The sequence below is a fragment of the Nyctereutes procyonoides genome, unplaced genomic scaffold (genome assembly GCF_905146905.1).
Source record: "Nyctereutes procyonoides isolate TBG_1078 unplaced genomic scaffold, NYPRO_anot_genome, whole genome shotgun sequence".
Classification (NCBI taxonomy): Eukaryota; Metazoa; Chordata; class Mammalia; order Carnivora; family Canidae; genus Nyctereutes; species Nyctereutes procyonoides.
The window spans coordinates 17750620-17773042 of NW_026575141.1; the positions used below are offsets into that span (position 1 = coordinate 17750620).

At 36.9% G+C, this 22423-nt stretch overlaps 1 protein-coding gene across 4 annotated transcripts in view; it reads right to left on the minus strand.

Annotated features, from left to right (window-relative positions):
• SGCE (sarcoglycan epsilon) overlaps positions 1-22423 on the minus strand; it is a 74825-nt gene that overhangs the window by 51749 nt on the left and 653 nt on the right. Inside the window, exon 2 of one of the 4 annotated variants that reach the window (XM_055307632.1) lies at positions 7272-7379. The exons of the other annotated variants lie outside the window; for them this stretch is intronic. Within the exon in view, the coding sequence (XP_055163607.1) occupies positions 7272-7379 (108 nt within the window). The remainder of the gene's footprint in view (positions 1-7271; positions 7380-22423) is intronic. 4 annotated transcript variants of the gene reach the window in all.

Here is a 22423-nt window from a genome sequence, read left to right on the forward strand (position 1 = left end):
TTAAACTCTAAAAATGCACAGTACTAAAATCTAATAATGTCTGAAATATACATGTGTACAGTGTCATGCTAATCAAGCTGAGGTCACAGGGTCTGGTCTCTGTGTATCGCATGGCTTTGCAATTGTCTACGGCTGCAAATCCATTACCTCTGCAAACACATGCCACTGGATACAAATGAAACTGGAAACCAGTGTGCGGCTAAATCCCGTGCAAATCCATCACCATTAATGGGAAAAACAATTAACCCAAAAGTCCAACCCACAGGGGGTCATAAACATCATCTTCAAGCAGTGAGGGTAGCTAGATTCGCAAAGATTAAAAACTGAAGATAGGTAGTCATAAATAACAGATCTTTTTAAGGAAAAATTACATATCTCAGAAGAGCAAAAGAGTATATGGGCAAGCGGTCAGGGTAATTATGTCACCCTCCCTAAACATAGTTCAATGTCCTTCATTACCATGCTACCAAAAACTTCACAAAACTGTTCACTGTACGTTTTAGTCATAAGGTACAGAAAACTACAGTCCATTTCAACAATTATGTGACAGCAGAGAGCCAAGAATCAAGTAACAGACGGTGATGGCAGTAGCAATAAAGTGGGACCTCATGCTAGCTAAATAGCATCCTGTCTTCCTTTATTAATAGTCCATTTGAAATTTTCTCCCTAAGGGAGCAACATTGTGATGAGCATGTGCATTTGAGTGCTTATTTACAATTACTTAAAAACAAAAGCAAATTTGGATGTATTTAGTAAACATTAAATTTTGAAAGGATTATGGTGGTGCATTGCTAATGAATTTATAGCATATAACTTCACAATTATCACGATTATTTTTAATGGCATATGCACACGCTCAGGCACGTGCAAAGTCCCTTCCCTACAAAAAAGTCCAGAGAACACTCACCAGACTTTTTCCTGCATCACCAAGAACAAGTACATGGATATAGAATAAACTAGCTGCTGAGTGTGAGACCCTGCAAGTCCCAGCTAGATTTAAATCTTAAAGTTGTCTCTCCAGCGAACTCTTAGAGAAGAAACTCATAAAATATTGTCAGTATTACACCTGGGTGGCCTTTGTTAGGTATCTGTTATGTGTCAATCTCTCTCATAGATGCTTTCTCACAAATTAATCCTTCTAAAAGGTCCATTTATATTAACCTTTGCTAATTTTTATGGTTTAATATAGTAAGCTCTCACTTTACCACACACTGCAAAGAAGGAAACATTTCAGAGAGCTGAGTTTTCTCAAGTACTGAATCAATGCTTTTTCATGATGGTAGAGGATCATCATTTGGCACATCAATTATTGCACTCTGCTCTATTATACAACAACGCCCTTATGGACCGTTTGGTTGCCTTGTCATTTACTGATCACACACCACTGCTAGCAGGTCCCAGTCTGCTAATGCTTTTTAAGGTCGTGTGTTTTATAGATTTTCTGTTTTCTCATCTGTAGACAACTTGTCAGCTGTCATTTCTCATCGCTATCAGTATGTTTCCTATAGCAGCTTCTCTATCCCTTCTAATTTGCTGCTATTAATCTGCTGCAGGTTTAGAAACCAGACTACCAAATGAGGTGGCGTTGCGTGTTAAAGTAAGAACAAATTTGTTCTGTCTTAACGCACGCAGGGCTCTGCTAAATGTGAAAAACAGGAGCCTGTGTTTGCCGCATCGATTTTGGCCACCTGAAGACCCTTTTGTGGTGTATTTCCTGGTCCTTACTTGATGCGGTATACTTCTGAATAGATGATCTTACTATAATTGGGACACAGCCATTACTTGAGATGGCAGCGTAAACTCCATGTATTAAATGCATTCAGAAATAAATAAGTGTACCATAGAAAGCTTTAATTCAAGCCATACATTATGTAAACGTGAACTGTCAAATCAAAATGAATGGATTTAACGTGTTGTATAAAATAATTTCTTACATATTTGCTGTGTGGGAAATATACTGTGTAATATAAACAAAGAGATCTATTGATTAAGTGATCTATTACCCTTAGCCGTAGCTAAATCAGCCTAAGAATATTGTAATGCACTCTAATTAATAAGTAATTTATTAATAAGAAATTAAAGTCTATTTCTAAAAGCACTTCAATTTTGTTAATTTGCCTCTCGTGTTCGGAGAGTTTTAAGAGATAAGCTATTCCATGGGAAACATGACAAGTGTGCTTTAACAGAGTACAAATTACTTAAAGAAGAAGATGCATATTTCTCAACTGTTCATTCTACTGCCTTGATAGTTAAGTATTACCCAGAAAAAAATTGGGGGTAATAATGATGAAGATTTTTAAATACATTTAAGATGAAAGATAATACTGAACAGTCATATATCTGGTACAGCTTTGAAAATAAACTTTTGCCTAAGCACCAAGACATTTCAATTCCTCAAAATCCTCTTTACATGTTAATACTAATGTTAAGAATTGGAATATTATTTTAAAAGAAAGTTACATAAAAACATAATTGCTAAACTTGTTTTACTATATGACCATCTCTGATAATTTAAAAATTATAAGTTCTGCCAGAAAAAAATAAGACTCGTCTTATATTTTATAGCTTTAACAGCTAAAAGCTCTTTCTGAGGCTTGGAGCCCCGGTATACACAGCACTCCGAGAAGCTGCTACAAATTAATCAGAATTGATTATAAGAGATGAATTTCATTTGCTATCTCTACGTTGAGAGAATTCATTTCTGAGTTTTCAGAGTCTAATATATTTATGGTTTCCTTCCCAACCTATTTTCTTTTCCAACCTATTTTTTAACGTGTTATTTCTATAGTCAAATCAAAATTTAATTACCAAACTGGATAATTGCTGTAAAAAAATATTTTGAGGGACATCAGTACCCAGCCAGGTATACAACTTGTGTGGTGATTTTTCCTCACTAAGATTTACCTAGTGTTTTACCAATCCCGCTTTAAAAATCTTGGTTTTGAATCAGAAGCTTCTTCTCAGCAATCTGTCCCTCCACCTTTGAGTTTACTCAACATCAAAGTGATGTAGGCCATTCATTTGGCAGTGGCCAGTGACCATTTCTATTTCGCAGACCATGTCTAGGCTGTAGAATTCATCACAGGGGAGGCATGACAATGTCTTTTTAAATTTTATTTCTCTAAGAGATAAGGCTACTATTCTCTATATGAGATAGAAGACAAACCACGATTTGCATCTTTTTCTACAAAAAGCAAAAGGGTTTTCTCTCTCTCTCTCTCTCTCTCTCCCAACTAAAGCCACTTACCAAAACTATTTTTCTAAACTGGAGTTAAATGTCTTGATTTTCCACGTAATGATCACATGTTTTTGTTTTGTCCTGTTGTTTTTTTCTTAAATGTCAGTTGGAAAGTGGTTGCAAACCATTGTTAATTGGTGATCAATAAACTTAGTCTCATGAACGTTGCAGTTGAAAAGGGCTTTAGATGTCATCCTGTCTGAGCATGCCAAATATATTTCTCTACTAAAGACAGATCATAGCATTACTTCTTACTTAGATATGGCCTCAGCATTCTACTTAACTCAGAATTCCCCACAGATACTACCGATTAGAGCTGGCATGCACTTGCTCTCCTGGAGAGTTCAGTCTTTCATTTTATAGATAACAAAATTGAATCCAAAGAGACTAAATGACAGGCTCAAGCCTACAGGTATAGTAAGAGGAAAAGCCGGGGACTTGAACCCAGGAAGTCACGTATTTTGTTGATTTGAAAACATAAGTGGCTGTACATTATATTATTATGGTGGCTGTACATTATATTATTATGACCTGCTACAGCAAACTAATTATGCTGCATACACCTTCACTTTTGTAATTATCTCTCTGGTTTGATAACAAACCAGAATTTGACCAGATAATCCAAGTTCATTCTTTATTTTGTGAAGCTATTGTAATAACACTGCACAATTGGAAGAAGTGCATTGATAATCACAATTTCAAAAAGGAAACAAACTTAAAGATTCTTTTGTTTAAAGAAACAAACCTGAAGTTTAAAAGGAGACATTTCAGCCATCATAACCAGAGCCTAGAGGGAGAAACTCATATGCCTGATACATTGTCCTTTGAAGTCCTGGAACTTTGTGATTCTTCTTCCTAACATTGCCACCTTTCAGAGGCAAAGGAGATGTATTTTCAGTCCTAAGAGCACTCACTTCCTGTTCCTCTCCAACCACATAGGAAAAGAAGTCACCTAGAGAGATATTTCTATCTTCAAACCATGCCAGTTCCTTGACTGTCAGTAAGCTAAGGAGGAGCTCCTTTAAGGTGTCAGAATTCTAACAAATTATTCAGAGTACATATCACTTTATTTCCAAGAAGGTCAAATTAAAGTTTAAGTTGCAAATAAACAGTAAATCAGTACATGATTATTTTGACTTTTTCTTAGGATAAAGTTTGTTTCTTGTTTCTTAAGAAAAAAAAGCAATAAAAGTTAGTAAACCTAAGGCTCACCCATTTTGGAAAGTGAGCTGTCTTAAGAAAGGAGAATTTGAGAATATTTATCTAAGTAAAGTATATAAACTAGTAATATGAAGGCTTATTCCTTTTTTATTTAAATTATTCTAGGGTAAATTTTAAGTTTGTCTACCTCCACCCATATTTAGAGTGCTCTTTACGATTTTTTGAACTATTTAATCTGTGCCAAGGTAGAATGATGTCAAATGTGTTGCTCTGAGACTCCAAATTCCTCAAAATCCTATTTATAGAAGAGACACCTTCCCAGTGTTAAAGTTTAGAACTAAACATTATTTTAAAAGAAAGTTATACAAAAAATACAATCACTAAACTTATTTTACTATATAAATGCTCTTATAAATTTTTGTGCTCTCTTGAAATTGTCAAAAAGATATGATTGGGACTCATGGCCAAGAACACCTCAAAGAACATTTGATATCTGGGGTAGCACTTAAAATGGCCTTGCTACATGAGCAACTAGGAACAATTCTCTTCATATAGTTGATGAAATACATTATTCTCCATATATTCCATGTACATTGAATCCTATCCTATCATTATAGGATTTAAATTGGAGGAGACCAGAAAGGAAGACGCTAAAGGATGATTTCAAAGAAACTGAGGATGCAATACCTCAGTAGATTCAAGATGTAGTAGTCACTTCTATTTTGATCACTGAGTTATCACTCAGGTTCCAAGGAGAAAATCAATTTAGGGTCCAACAGGAGCATGAAGTTTAAAAGAGGAAAAGACAAGTATCTGAAAATTCTGGAGAAAGCTCTATGCAAAGGACTTGGAATATGCAAAGGACTTGCATTTCACCAAGAAAGCACATAGTAGATGACTCAACAGAGCTTAACAGGTTTGTTACGGAACACCTTTCTGGAAAATCAAATAGGAAACAGAGGGACATGCTCCAAGATGACAGGAGTTCTAGAGATCAAAGTTAAAGAGAAGAAACTGAAGAAAAGAGAAAGAATGTAAATTTAGTGCAGAATGATGTGAAGTTCAAAAGGAGAGGTTTTGGTGATCTTTTGTGAGGTACCAGAAAATCAGGGCATGTCCTAAGTCCTTGGGAGATGACAGAGCTATCAGTACATAGCAGATAGCAACCTTGAGTGCCATGTGGGTCCTAAACTAGGAAGATTAGAACACAGGCAGAGTGTGCATGCCTAAGAAGGTGAGGGTGCTCAGCTTGATTAAGGAACCAGCCAGACACAGGTAGTCATCAGGGGTAACTTCCTTGAAGGAACCAGGGAGAAATCCCTTGAGAATATATAAGGAGGGTTTGGAGAAAGGACTATGAGATGATGGGCTTAGTCCTAGAAGAAATGCATTTAGTGCTTTTTAAAATAAATTTCTGTCATCTTCTCATGGGAAGTTATGGTTATAAAACTCTATGTTTTCTTAAAGATATTAGCAATTAAAATTCCTTAGAAATGCAAAGGTATTTATGGATTTGTTTCAAAAACAGCTGTGTAGAAGAGAATTGGAAGCCTCTGTCCTATTGTGAAACAGAGCTGAGAGTGAATGATTCCAGCTAAGGAATTAATTTGGTGATAGCTGGAGAAAAGCTAGTGATCCCCAACTTCAGGGCTATATGAAGAAAACAAGGGGGACCCCTGGGTGGTACAGCAGTTTAGCACCTGCCTTTGGCCCAGGGCACGATCCTGGAGACCCGGGATCAAATCCCACGTCGGGCTCCCGGTGCATGGAGCCTGCTTCTCCCTCTGCCTATGTCTCTGCCTCTCTCCCTCTCTCTCTGTGTGTGTGTGTGTGACTATCATAAATAAATAAAAATTAAAAAAAAAAAGAAAACAAGGTAAGTCAGGAATCACTCCTACAAGGTACCCAAGATTCGTTATATGGCAGTAAAGCCATTTGAATCACATAAAATGACTTTTTTAAAAAAAACATTTTTAAATTGTTATTTTTTAATATTTTGGGTGCCCCAAAGTTATGGAAACCAGGCTACACATCTACATGCATGACCACATATAGCCAAAATTGTGAGGGGGAGGGGGTTGGGACAGGAGTTTATGGGCAGAGAGCTCTTAAGGGCAAATAATCAAAATATATTAAGTAAAAGCTTATGATGATAATTGACATTTTGAAAACAACTAATCTTTTGGTTATTAAGTAAGTCTTTTATCCCTGATGAAATGCATTATTTCAAAGGTCCTGGCATATTGCTAATGGACACATTTATGATAGGGAAGAAAAAATTTAGAAAAAATAATCAATCATCCAAGGGTCAGGTCATCTTTCCAATAGAAAGTAAGTGCCATCTAAAAAAAAAAAAAAAAAAAAAGAAAAGAAAAGAGAAGAAGTGCCATCTAATTATTTAATACAATTTGGTTTTTGCAACAAAACAGTCAAAAAATCATCCACAATTAGCCAAAATATTTTATGACCATTTTTCTAAGGTTGTATATTGTTTTTAAAATGACTTATATTAAATGTGCTTCTTAATGTTTTTCAATGTTATAAATAAATTGTTATAATGACCACACCGGAATAATTTTTATAAGTGGCAAGCTAGTGACTGGATAAGGGTCACAATAGGTTAAAAACAAGAATTATTTTTCGTTAAAAAAAAAAAGGCAAAAGTAGAGCAAAAGAAAAAAACTTAGAGAACAATGGATTAAGAACATAAAGGATCAGAAGTTTTAGAAGATTAGGAAAACAAAACTGGATTTTTTCAGACTGACTTATCAAAAAAAAGAATCCACACATGACTAAAAAAGCAAAAGGAATACTGGAAGGAGACATTTAATTGACTCCCCAAAGGGGATTTAGATTTACCACCTAAACTCACCATCTTTCTTCCCACCAGTCATTTTTCTGCTGATAATAAAACTGTTGGCCTGTTTGGTCTTCCAGTTAACTGTTCCATTTATGCCATCAGCACAGCTTAATAAAAAAGCTTTTTCAGAATAAAACAAATGCACAAAAAATGAAATTAATGTCAAATTAAAATGACCATCCCAGGTCACCTAATATTAACTGAGATTAGACTCCTTCCAGCCCAGCTAGCTGTTTAATTCCATTTAATAAATATTTGTTGCATGTCAGTACAAGGAATATATGAGGATACAAGGTAAACAAGGCACAGGTCTTGCACCCCAATAAGTTTATAATCTATAAGGATTGATAATTCAGGTACACAAATATGTATTTCATACGTATTTGTATACCCAAAATACATACATATATGAAATATATACGTATATGAAATATATACATACACACTCACACACAGTAATTACACATATATACAATGACAGAAAGCATAAATACTACAAAACCCTAGGAGGGACATTATCCCTGGTGAGAGATGTTGTGAGAAGTTTAAACTGTTTTTTAAATTTCACAGTTGAGTTTTGGAAACATCACATTGGCAGAAATTAACATAATTGGGGTCAAGGGATAATTAGTAGGGGCTATCTCTGGAGTGTAGGGCTGCAGTCAGCCCATAAATCAGTGGCCAAAGCAAAAGGAAAATAAAGGTGGGACCAGTTACACGACATCATAGAGATAATACTGAGAAAAAGTTTTCAAATTGCTGCATGTGGGGTTAGTTAAAATGGGAATCAAAGATGACTTTGAATATTTGATCCAGAGTGACACAGAATAGTAATAAATTATGAATCCCCCCAAAATAAGTCAGTTTCAGGAGAAAGATGATAAATTTGAGCCATATTAAATTCAGGGTGCCACTTGGTTATCAGGTAAAACCATCTAAGAGGAAGATGGAAATAGAACTCTGGTACATAAGAGAACTTAATGGGGCTTCAGATACATTTGGATGTTCATCCCCAGTGGAATGATGTTTGAAGCGAAACCCCAGTACAATTCTTTAAGTAGACCATGCTCCAGGTAATATGTATTGGGTACCCTCATATACAAAGTGATCTGGAGAAGATAAACCTTCGTGTTCTTGAGCCATTCATCTACCTTATTTCCCATCAACCAATCTACCACTCTTAATGTTACTCCATTTTTCATCCTTACCTTTCAGACATGGGATTTGGGTACCATTTTCCTAACTATAACAATGGGTCTCGCTCTCATTCTCCTTTCCTCTAACCATCTCAGTTATGTTCCCTCTGGGTTCAGCTCAGTCCAAGAACCCTGCCCCCCCCCCCCCCAGGATATACCCCATAGTTTGGTCCTAGCTTCTGGAGCTGAAATATACCAAGAAGTAATGCACAAAAAAGTGGGAGGGACAGCAAAGAGAAAAGAACATGTTAATAAATACATTTATATTGCAAGCACAGAGGATGATTCAGCAAAGAAATAAGAGACAGGGCAGTCAAAGAGGTTGGACAACTGAACCTGAAGTGTCACATATGTCACGGAAGAGGTATCAAGGAGAGTGGAATACACACTCTCACATACCGCAAAAAGGTCAAAGAGAATGAGAGTTTAGAAAAGACTGCTAGGTGTGTAAAGTGAGACGTTACTGGTGACTCCTTGAAAGTCAAGTTCCAACAAAGTGATAAGAATAGAAGCCAAACTGCAAAAGGTCAAGATGTAGATGCAACAAATACAGTTAATCTTTCAAGAACATTGGCCAGGATAGGGGAGCAAAGAGATGAAATGATACGATGGATAAACTGAGACACAGCCAAGTGCAGAGAGGGCTGGTTATGTGGGTGCAGGGGAACAGATTTCGTTCAGAAGCTGAGGAAAAGACAAATGGTGAGAAAAAGAGACCCAGGAGAAAGAAAAGGAACAAAACTCACCAGACGCAGTGCAGGAGAAACCAGAGTGGGTAAGACCAGCACATACAAGTAAAGAAAATACCTCATGATTCGGAAAGGAAGGAGAAGTAAAGACAAAAACATTGGTGGGGGCACAGAAAACTTTGTGTTGAAAGGGCTCCTCACCTTAGTAGATCAGAAATGAACTGTATTTTCTTTTTTAAACTGAATTTTGAAGAAAATTCTGAGCTTAAATAAGATTATGAGAAATACCAAGTTCCCTTCCAAATATAAAAAAGAATACAATTCAAAACCCAAGTTATTAAAAACCAACAAGCAAACAAAACCTTAGGTGATCATTTCAGTGATACCTGTGAGTGGGAATCAAATGCCTCAGCATCCCAAGCAAATGAATGACTTGGTTGTATGTAATATTTAAAATATGTAAAATTAAGTATACTCACGTTATATCTGCCAAAAGATCTATTTCCTGGATGGTTCACCTAATAGATGGTTAATTTGCTTAACAATTGAAATTATGTCCTTTTAAATCTAGATAAGAATTACAGTAGTCACTTCCTAAATAATGTAATCTAAAATAGGATCAGAAATGTTCATAACAGTCTCTTGTGGCAAAATATCCCACCCGTTGAGTTCTCCTGATCACTGGGTTCCAAAGGCAACACACTGCTCATATAAGAATCACTTGGGCAGCTCTCTAAAAATACATATTCACACCCCAAAATATTTTGTAACAAAAAAATTTAAAAACACATATTCATGACTCCACCATGGAGAGTTTAGGAAGGTGGGTTACACAATTTCATCAGGTAATACTCATAGACAAATATGAACTCTAGAAGGCTGATAGAAGAACTACAGAATTCAAGGGTATATAGGATATTCAACTGAGTCGCATATGTACCAAACATAGGCTGACTTTAGAACTGAAAACCTTCTGGACTCCCACCTCCATTTCTCAATGGATTGAGGAATTACCATAAAGAGAGAATGGTCTAAGTATCCAGACAGCATCCCTTTTGTTCCCTCCTTTGTTTTAGCACAGCAGTTCTCAGACTATATATGCATAAGAATCGGTGTTCAGAGTTATACACACAAAACTACACATATTGTACTTTATGAGTGATTTTAAGAATTTACCAAGATGACAAGTCTTATAAGATATTTTTGTCTTCCACTCTGTCACGTCCTTGCCAGGTGAGCCAGCATATCATTGCTCATAATTTCCAGGTCCTATATAAAGGTCATCCAGTTGGCTTTTACAAGATTCAAAAGACAAACTTGATTGGTTTCTCAATCATTAAAAAATGGAAGCGGCGTAAGACATCCCAGTGATATTACTCTATTTTAAGGGCAGCACTGCTTTAAGCATATTCATTTTTAAAAAACTTCATAGTGATCCACCTAAAGTTCTCCTCTGACCACAGAAGACTACAAGACCAATACATCTAATTAAAAAAAAAAGACAATTTTTTTATGATGCCACCCACCATACAATGTCACTAAAGGCAAGACACAACACCACAGATGGTAGGTCTGCTTAATCATTCAGGTCCCACACCTCGGGAGAGGAATCTCAATAACATGGAAATAACTATTTGTTTTTAATTGTGTGTCCAAGATAATGGATCTACTCGACTAGCTTCTTGTATAGAAAATTACTATAATCCATGCAATGACAAATGCAGATACTCACTGAAAAACGCTCTGATTTTAAAGTTTGATTTTTGTTATAAAAAGACCAAAGCATTTCTTTTTCTGTGAGAACAAATTTCCTTAGTTAGCATGGGAAAATATAACTTAATTTAAAAAATATTTGCTCTATACATAACTTTTCAAGATTAAATCTAACGTGCAAAAAAATTTCAATGTGTATAGACTGGTTCTTGGACTCCTTCCAAAGATAACAGACCATCTTCAGAAATCTTGAAAGAAATTCCACTGTGCTCATCAGGTTCGTGATAATCTCTGCTACAATTGTACCTGGTTGTGAGTTTTGCTGTAATTCATAAACACAAAAGCAAAGAATAACATACATACTGCATTTACACAGCCCAAACTAAAGAGACATTCAGACAATAAACTGGCATAGACAATTTAACCAATTCCTCAACACCTCCTCTCAAAAATCATCAAAGCCTGAATTAACCCAAAGGTGGCTGGCATGCTCTGAAATTCCCTAGAAACCATACAGTACTTAAAGTTTGTCTTAATATTCCATGATTTATTCTGAGTCTTGTAGCAGCATGACTGACGACATTTCATCTGGCCTGGGGCAAACACTCTCTGAAGAGACATTACTCTTTCCCAAACCTGAATAATTTGCAGACTTGGGAAGGAGGGGTTTGTTATTTAATAAAAGCAATTGAAGAGCTGTGAATGGTGACTGATTGCTGATGAGCTAATCAGAATGTCCAGGGAAAGAAATAATAACTTACTCCGACATTGTTGTCCAAGTAAACAGCAGGAAATGCCAAATGAAATTTAATCTGATTAACACACTCACTTTAGAACCAAACTGTCATGTCTTTCTCTGTCTACTGTCTCATCTGTCTCTTTTCATATTTCACTGGAAGGGGACACAGACTTTGTTTTCATAAAGTGGATATACAGTTCACGTCCCCGACATCTCTCTGCTTCTCTCACCATTCCCCACATCACTATGTTGCCCCCTTACCCCTACATCTCTTCCCTTCCTTTATGCAACCATCCTTAATACTTTTTACATTGAATCTCATATTAAGATGGTTTCATATTTTTCCAAAAATGTTCTTTGACTACCATGTTTTGAACGCTAAGTGTGAGGCACGACACTGAGTTTTATATCTATTAAGTGATTTAATCCTTACATTATCACCTATGTGAAGTAGGCATTACTTGTTCCATATTGCAGTGAGGACCAGAAGTCTTGGGAAATCATGTAACTTACTCAGGTCATATATTTACTAAGTGGCAGAGTTGAATTTTGAACCCATTTCTTGGCTTACCACAAAGTCCATGTCACCTACCCATCAATACTAACCCCAAATGGTTAAATGGGAAAGCATTTTGTAAACTACATATTTTTAAATGCAATTTGAAATACTGTCATTACTAGTAAGTCATCTTCAACTTATTTTTCTTTCCAGAAAAACTGTTTCCCCTGAATTAGAAATATCAAGAATGAGTCAATGCCCATAAAAATGTATTCCATGCATTATGTGTGCGTGCACACACACACACACACACACACACAGACGATTCATTAAAATAGGAGAACTAAAAAGTTGGAAACCAAGGAAGGAGAAAGCTTTGCTGGAAAGACCTGTCCATTCAAACCTCAGGGAAAGATATTGCTAAGAGAAAAATTAACAGCAGGATTTTAAACCTAAGAATGTTGAAATAAGAAGCATTCAAACTTTGTTAAAACATTAGAGTTCCAGCAGAGAAAACATAAGTCATTATTAAACACATTTGAAAATTATTTGAATTTCATAATTTTAGTGCAAGTTAGGTAAGATATTAGACATTAGAGTGAAATTAAGTTGGAATACAGAAATACAGTGTTTTCTATCAGAGTTTCTGAAGACAGAGTGTCTGGGTTAAAATCCTAGTTTTTGTCCACTGGACAAGTTATATACTGTCTCCGTACCTCAGTTTCCTTCTCTGCCAGTGACAGTCTAGTGCTGGTTCATAGAAACATTTTATGAGATATTAAACAAGATAATACATTTAAAATCTTCAGAAAAGTGCTTCGCGCAAAATGATGTTCTCAAAAAATGTGAGCTATTATTGCATTTAATCTGCAATATGAGGAAAATTTGAGATTCCTTTAAATGTAATTTCTTAAAAAGTAAACGTTTAAATGAAAAAAATTGTTGTGAATCCAGTTGGCATTATAGACTTTAGCACTCTTTGTTTTCACAGTCAGGAGACACATGAGAAATGATAATACTTCATAGCTGAGTGGAGTAAATGCTGGAGGCTGCTAATGAGCAGAGGCAATAGCCCAGGGGCTCCAACCACCCCCAAGTCCATGCGGCCTCCTGGAGGATTGAGAAGATGGCACTGGCCACGGCATGCTGGGTGAAAGCTACAGCTTAATCCTTTTGAGGAAAGCCAGATGTAATAAGAAGCAAGTCATATTGATACGTGCTATCTCTGACTCTCATAAACTCTTAGGAATTTTTCCTGAGGAAATAAAGCAACAGAAGCAAAAATTGCATGGACACAAGATTCAACTTTGCATCGTACATATCAAAATTGGTGGTGGGGGGAGATTAAATGTCCAATAAAAGAAAAAGTGTTGATTTGATAGAATAGTTAATAGAGAAGGGACGGTTATCCTCTTCTCTTGGTAGTTTTGCTCCTTTGCTCAAAGAGCCTGACCAAAACATATACTGTGATTCCACAGCCTGGAAACAGTACTGTGTTCCATTTCAGAAACATTAGATGAATAGGGAGCACCAGTGGGACCCTTAACAAAAGGGATGCCTGATAGATGTGGTAGTTATACACACTATTATAATTTATGTCCTGATCTGCAAAATGTTTGGACTATTTTGAAACTAATAAAATTTAGAAAAGGAAGAATAGCAAATAGTACACAGACTATGTGAAATCTAGTGTAATAGTGCAATCTAGTGGAAAAGGATTAAAAGACAGAGTGTAAGAACTACTACTGGGTTAGGGAAGTCAAACTGTCAGAAAAACTCTGTTCAAAATAACACACACACACACACACACACACACACACACACACAATAATCCTTACGAGGTTTTTCTAATTAAGAAACCCCTGAAAGAGAAATACTCTCATATTTGTTGTTTACTCGGAACTGTCATTCCTTTTCTTGATTACAGAAGCCCTATATCCTCACTGCGACGTATTCAAATAGTATAACCAGGAGGATACAAAACGTAAAAATCCCCTCTCATCTATCTGTGGCCTCTCTCCAATGCCTAGGGGAGCCACTCTCAATAGGCTCTGCATCTTTCTACGTGTATGCCTACGCAGACCTGTGTTTGTGCACATACACAGAGACACACACTGCAAGATCTTTTTTACATAATATGACCACACTTTTTTTCCTTATCATATATCTCGGACGTGTTTACATGATACCACATTTGAAGGCTGCACTGCTTCACACCGTGTGGCGCAAACATAATTTCCTTATCAGCACCTCGAAGTCAGCCTGTCTGGACTAGGACTCCTGATCTTCCCCTTGAAGTCTGGGCCTCTTCTGTCATTCCTCATGCCATGAAGGGCACCTCCACTCATCCCCTGAATATGACAGAAATCTAGAAATCATCCTTGACTTCTCCTCTTGCTGGTATCTATGGCGAATTCAATCACAGCCCACTCCTGTTGCTATTTACTCCCCCCAAATGTCCATCCTGGACTCCTCTCCCCAGTACTGTCCCAGCACAGGAGGTCTTCATCTCCATTGAGGATTACAAAAGTAGCCTTAGCACTAGTAAGCAGCAAGCTGTTCTGACCCCTCCAACCTCTACACAAAGCAGCCAAAATGCTCTTTTTGAGATGCAAATCTGATCTGGTCCTCCCCAAACCCCTCCAGAGACTCCCCATAGATTTTAGGATAAAGATTACACTCTTTAAGGTGGTCTAACATGTTGGGCAAAATTTGCTCCCCGACCTCCTATCTCACTTCCTCTCACATTGGGTTCCCTCTTCTCTCTCAACTCCAGTTTTCCTGGATTTCTTCCAGCACCTTCTATTTGCCAAGTCAATCTGCCCCAGGGCCTCTACAGAGCTCTTCCTTTTACCTCAAATACACCTTTCCTCTTCACCTCACTAACATTTACTCATCCTTCATATCTGAGTACTTCCTCAGAGAAGCCTCCCTTAATCCCCCTGGCCAAATCCTCTCCTTAGAAATCCTAGTAGTGTTTGTAGCACCTATCATAGCTCTAAGGGCACATATATGTGTGTGATTATTTGATTAATCTTTATCAACTCCAGTAGTGTCAAAGTTCCATAAAGCTGGGACCATATAATCCCCAGCATCTAACACGAGTCTCAAAACCAGTTGACACCCAGGAAATAAATTTAAAAAAGAATAATTAGTAGAGATGACCAGTACTTTTTCTAATTTTTCATTGTTGCTATCAATACTACAATAAACATCTTTACACTTTTGAGCACTTTCAGAAGTCTATCTGCAAGCTAAACTCTTAGAAGTAAAACAGCTACACAAAAACATAGCATACATTTCAAATTCTGATAAGCACATGTAGCAACCTGTTCTGTTTCCACTTCTGCAGTACTGGTCTTTGATTAGAATCAACTCTATAGCTATAGAAAAAATGGAAAATGTTAAAGGTGCTACATTGATTAACTATTTCACAGGACAGAAAAACTAGCGTCATTTTACTGCATAACAAGAAACACCAATTTGCTAAGGAGGAAAAGAAACCAACAAAAAGACCGTTGGGGCGAGTTTTTTTCTTTTCGTCTGCATTCCAAGGTAAAAGAATAACTTTATATGTATGCCTATTGCTGAAGAAACAGGAAACTAAAATATTTCACTTTAACTACTATAGGAAAATTGTGATCTCTTCTTTCAAATTTGCAATAAACCCCAAATCTCCATAATAATCAAAGTGGTGACCAGATGAATGAGTGAAGCATTAAAGAACAGGGAAGAATTTACACCAGAGCTGTCTAACTCCTAAGCATTTTTTGAAATGAGCAGCTTCGTTTGTCAGAAAAGAAAAAGTCTGCCTTCCATGTCACAACAGATGCCGTGGCAATTCCCGTGGTACAGAATGCCGAAGATCTATTCTAAAAATCTGATGAGTCCAAGGCAATTAAGTAGAAAGTGAGACATGCTAAAGATGAGTGCTTTGTAAGTAATAAAACACACTTAAACCACTATTGCATAAATATGGCATAAAATTTCTTAGTGAAGGAAGATCCAAAAATAAGAATTCTACCAAAGTGACTCTAGAAGAAACAGCACTTTAGCTTTACCCACACTAATTTTTTTTTCAAGAAGAGAATGTTAGTAATCATGTCAAGCAACTTAAGTTTTGAGACCACCTATTTATTTCCTAAGAAGACAACTTCTTTTAAGCTTCAAAATTTAACACAGGATTATTTACTTCCCAGGAGCAGGAGCAAGCATTGCATTCAAGGAATCACAACTAGCTGCCTGTGGATCAGGTGAGCGAGCGCTGACAAGCCAGAAGCTCATCTCTGAGCATTTCTCTCTCGGAAATATGAGCTCAGCGCAGGAACGCCTGTGGCATCTTCAACAACTGGGAAGCGAGCCATTACAAGTTGCCCTGTGCATTATTACAATCCCACAGAAGTGCAAGGCACTTTTATAAAAGATAAAGAAAATAAGGAGAAACTTGTTCAACATGAAAAAAATATACTTCACACAGAGTTAGAGTGACCATATTCCTGACCTAACAATTTGAGCGAGAACATTGTGGCCATGTGGGGGAGAAGGGGGAAAGAGGCAGGAGTAAAAGAGGAAGGAAAAAGTTGGTTTAAAAAAAAAAAAAAAAAAGATCTGAAGAATGTTTTCTTCTTTCTTTACATCTCTCATCCAAGTCCCCCTTAGTTTTCAAGGCCCCGGGACATAAAATTAGTTTCTGTGGAGCCAGATGTGATACAAGACATCACTCCTCAGAAGTGGGATCCTCTGTGGTGTACTCTACAAATTAATTTTGAGCAATCAAGTTTCCAAAGTTAGGTACAGTAATCAAACTGGACAATCAATAGGTGGATGGAGGAGAAAGAATATCTGCCACAAGACATGTATGAGACGCTAAGAATGTGCCCCTGAGAGGGTCAGAATCCAGGTTAACCTGAAATGGAGAGAAGTTAAAACCGCACATGGGTGGACGCTACTTTTGATGGAAAGGTTTTATCTTCAACTGAAAAGCTTAAAAATTGTAACTAAGTATTGCAAAGATATATGAGGGGTGAACACTGCAGAAAGGAGAACTGCCCCCCATTTCCCGCAGGGTAAAAGGATCTAGCAGTCAAGGGCTTAGCTGTCCTGCCCCAGCGGCCTGCCCAGCCGCGGCGGCTGCTCCTCCTTAACCCTGGGTGCCCCAGCATCTGCGGCCACTCTGCCCGGGGAAGCCTGCTCCCAGCCAGCAAGAAACATCAGGAAAGGAGGAATGATAGAAGACAAGTTAAGGCCAGGACACTTTGCAGTGGGGGAGGAAAAAAACCAACAAAGCCAAAAGCCCTTTAATTCTCTTCTCGGATATTCATGTTTGAAACAGAATAAGAGGGTAGGAAGGAATGTGTTAAATTGCCCAGTTGCAGCTACTTTCAAGTTGTAAGAGATCAACTTGCAACACATAGGGCTATTCTTCTTGGACAGTTTATCAGAAAAAAAAATGTTTCCATCACAAGTATCTTTTCTGTCCTACACGAAAATGTTATCGTGGCCTTCAGATTAAACATGAATTGCAATAAAGGTGAATATTTCTGACATATTAAAAGAACAGCCCAAGTAAAGGTGTTAAGTTGATTCCCTTGCTGAGCTGCACTAACTGTTAGAAAGGTCTCGAGTTGAAATCCATCTCTACCTTTTACCCACTGATGCTAGTTCTGCTTTCCGGAGCAAACAGAAGAGAGTTTATGTCTACTTTTAGTCTTCAAGCTAAACATTTCCAGACCCTTTGAGGATACCTCCTATGACAGGATTGCCAGACCCCTCACCATCCCCACGGACTGTTCTGGAAGTTGTCTAATTTGTCAACGTCTCTCTTTAAATGTGACAGCCAGAAATGGACACAATACTACAGATGTGGTTAATTAGAGTGGGGTACTATTAATTTTTGTGACATATGGACACTATACTCTTATCAGAATCTGAATTTGATCTTTTTCTTGTTTGCAGACACATCAAGCCCCTGGCTCATATTAACCTTCTTTTTCCTCAAAAATTGCCACCACATTAAGTCATCTCTTTCCTTATATACCAATGAATAATGATGCATTTACTGCCATAAAATATCTTTTTGCTAGCATTGCAGCCTATTTTAACCATATTAACTCTGAATTCTGTTATCTACTTATAACAGTTACCCCTTTGCAAGTCATCCCTGGATATTAAAGCAAGCATCTTAGATCTTGATCAAAGTCATTCATAAAAATGTTGAAAAAGAGAAGACCCAGGGCAAAGGCATGGATCTATCCCCAGGGACAACTCTCGGACCCCAACCCAGTAACCCACACACCTGGCTGGTGCTAGTTTAGCCTGCCTCATGCTCACAAAGCAATCTCGCTAGGCTACACACCATCTCACACAAGAGCATCTAAAGCCTAAAATGCTTTGCTGAAAACAAGATTCACTTATGTTTCAAAACAAAGTGTACAAAGCTACACATATTAAAATTACAGTCTTTGAAAAATACATATACACACAGAACAAAGACTAAAAGGAAAGGAGCATCAATGGAAATGTCTGTTCCTGCCTCAGATTGTGGAGATTGTTTTTTATTCAATACTGTCTTTACTATAGTTACATTGTTTAAAAATTGAAGACACTAGGAATTCTGCTTAGAATGTTGTTTGGAGGCAGTTCATGTAAAACAGCTTTAAGAGCACTGAGACTTTATATGATCCTACCAACTTGAAAACTCCAATCAAAAAATATTCATTTAAGAAGACTTGTTGATCCTTAGGAACATCAGCTTCTTTTTTTGAATTTTGCACTCCTGTTGTTGGCTAACATTTCTGGAAATCAGAGAGACAGCAGACCGGAGAACAGTATTCTGAAGTTTAGAAAAAGCCTGAATGTTGTTGTGTGTGTGAGAGAGAGTCAGTCTGTTCATGACTGTCTGTCTGTCTATCTATCTCTGCTCGAGAAGTTCAAAAGGATGAAGGGGGTGGGGGGAGTCACCATGTTAATAGTTTTGTGAAGCTCTGGACTAAAACACAGCTCCATCCCAAGAATTTCTAGCAGACAAGTAAATTCACAACATCTATTCACCTAAAATCCTTTTATACACTAAGAGCGGGAAATAAGATCAGCAATAGGATTTGCACCTTGGTGTTTAGAGCTGAGGCAAGGGTAGGGTTTAAGAAAAGGAGTCAGAAAGAGTAAGTGTGTGCTACAGTTAGCATAAAGGAAAAAGAAACAAAGTAGCTGGTTATTTGGGAGAAAATAGGATCTATAAATCCTGCCCTTATTGGAATCCCCAAACAATCTGAATTTTGATGAAGAATTTTTTAACATGTCAGGGTTTCTTCACTCCTTCAGCATTTAGTTTAGAGTGTGGTTTTCATCAGTGGGAAACCAGTGTTAGAATGTGAAATACATGTTTTCTTTATCTCTTTGAGGTGGTCTCTCACTAGTTTTCTCTGGTGTTATCCCTAGTTATTTTTCATGTCTGAGAGAGAGAGACAAGTAAAAATTCCATTTTGTTTAAAAATACAATTTGTCCATTGTCCTAGAAGCTAAGCTAAATATATCAGGTAAACCAACAGCTTTTAGATTGATGGCAACTCTTATAATAAAGAGATAAGATGACGAAATACTAAGTCTAATATGACCAAATACTAAGTCCAGCTATACTGACAACTGAAAATTTTACTTTGCTTAGAAATAAATTTTCCCTACCATACCAAAAGTTAAGCCAAATGCATGTGGTAAATCAGCAGGTTCATAGGTCCAAAGCAAATTTTCATTTAAGAGATAAAATGTCCAACTAGAAAGTCTAATTATTTGACAAGTGAAAATTCCACTTTGTTTGGAAATACAATTTTCCCACCACCCTAGAAATCAGGCTAAATATACGAAGTAAATCAAGAGTTTCACAGATACATGGCAAATTGTCATAAAATAGGTAAATGTCCAAGTAGAAAGTGCAGTTATTACCTGACAAGGGAAAATTCTACTTTGTTTTGAAATGCAATTTTCCTACTACATAAGAAGTTAAATGCAGGTGGTAAAACAACAGCTTCATAGATCCGGAGCAAATGCTCTTAAAAATGGATTAAAGTGTTCAAACACAATGACCAGTTATTATTTGATAAAATAAATATGCTCATCAACACTTTCTTTTGCTTTACATGTAATCTTGTGGAAAATAGGTAAGAAATAGTCAATGGTGGGAAATATCTAAGAAAATCAAAAATTCACTTAGGATACTAAATGTCAAAAAAAGTGTTCAAAATTCCTGTCTATTAATTGGGGCAGAGGGGCAGTTAATGTTGTTTTGTAAGATAACATAAATGTAATCTAAAGTATTTGTCTATCAATGTATATTTGTGTTTACTTTTAATATTGTTTTGTTGTTTCATATTTTTTAAGATTTATCATAATTACTTACCAATGTATGTCATTTTTTTATTAGAAAATTCTATTTCTAAGCAAAGTAAAAATTATTTCATATGTTGAGAAATAAAAAACACAAAGAAATACACCAAAATGATAACTATGTGTATGTCAGAACACACAGGTCAGAGGAAATTCTCAGTTCTCTAGTTTTAAATATTTACGTCCTATTGTTGTTCATTTAAAATTTTAATTGTAAAAAGTAATTAATATTATCTCATTTTTAAAAAAACCTCTGCAAATTTAATGTTATCTGACAGGTCTCTTTGGAAAGAAAATAATGAAGGGAAATTAACTTGATCTCATTTTTAAGAATCATACATCTTAAGATTTATGAGAAATACAGCTTTAAGAGAAATACATATTTCTCATAAAATATGAAATAAGAGAAATACATATTTAAGCTTTAAGAGAAATATATATTTCTCATAAAAAAGTCTGAAAAAAGTAAACTCCATAATGTTTACGGGGGTTAGTTCAGGATGAAGAGGTTACAGGTGATCTTGATTTTCTTGTTTTTTTTTTTTTTATCCCCCCCCCCCCCAGTTTTCTGGAGTTTTTTTCTCCTGAATTTTGTACAGTGAGTAGGAATCTAGTATGATAAAAATAATACTAAAGCTGTTTTTATATTAGAAAAATTCTGGTTAACATTTTGAAATAAAAAATTAAATTGGTTCAAAGTGGTTCAAACTTTAAGTGTCTTGGGATAGATTCTTAAACTTTTAGTTTCCCTACCATCTATCTTGGTTTTTAGCCTCACTTTTTAGGAAAAGAATACCTATCAGCTAACAATTAGATGAAGTAACTTTTTCTAGATTGAAAAAAAAAAAAAATCCTAAAGAGTTGACAGTTCGGCCGGCAAGAGAATGGTACTCTGGCATACATAAGAATCCAAAAATTATTTTATCTTGCAGAAAAGGATGAACATCTTAAGATTAAAAAGCACTCCTAAAAAATATAATTGTGTTCACCCCCAACTTCCTAGGAAAATCTATTTCATTGTTGGAAATCTTCATTCATTCATTCATTCATATGGTCAACATTTAATTTCTGATAGAAAGTAATATCTCAGTAAATGTGCTCCGGTTTTGTTTATTCTTAGAAAAGCTCGCTTCAAGTCCGATCCCTGACACCTCGTCCTCTACAATGGGCCAAATTCCTATTTATCCCAGACGTATAAATAATCTGGAGCAATGGTACTAAAACGTGCTCAATTTTAGCCTTCCACTGCAAATGTCTCGTCCGTATTTCAGAAACCTCATTCAGCTGTAGACAATCGGTTTTCCATTTTTGACTTAAACAACTTCTAAGATCATCAACAAATTATCCTGCTCGGAGCCTGACCCTTTTGAGGCGCTTAAATGGAAATCCTCGTTGTTGTTATTGTTGTTGTTGTTGTTGTTGTTGTTGTCGTCTAAGCATCCTTCTTCATCAGGATTTCAGACGCTGGTATCTCCCTGCAATTTCATCTAACGTAAAATACGTATGTTTCTGTGCATAAATGCACACAAACATTAGCGGCAGAATCTCGGCAACACGCTGGAAAGGATTAAACATGCGGTTACCGTGACTAAACGTGTCCATTCTCTCTACAAGATCCAGAGAAATGTAACGCTGCAGGGCGTTGCAGGGAGAACGAGGGCTCTGGGTAAACCCTGCAATCACCGCCAAAAGGCCATAGCTGGGAGCCCCCGGAGCCTCCGGGCGCACTGGAGGCATCCACAGCTGCTTTTAATTGTTTTTGCTTTTCAAAATAGTGCACTTGGTGGGGCGAATGTTGTCCGCAGCGGCTCTGGCCGCCGGCCCGGGCCACCCCTGACCCGCACGCGCCCTGCTTAGCTCCCGGGAGTTCACGATTCCGCTTCCCCGCTCCGGGAAACCCAAGAAAACACGACATCGCCGCCGCCCGGAAAACGCTCTTAGGAAGAAGG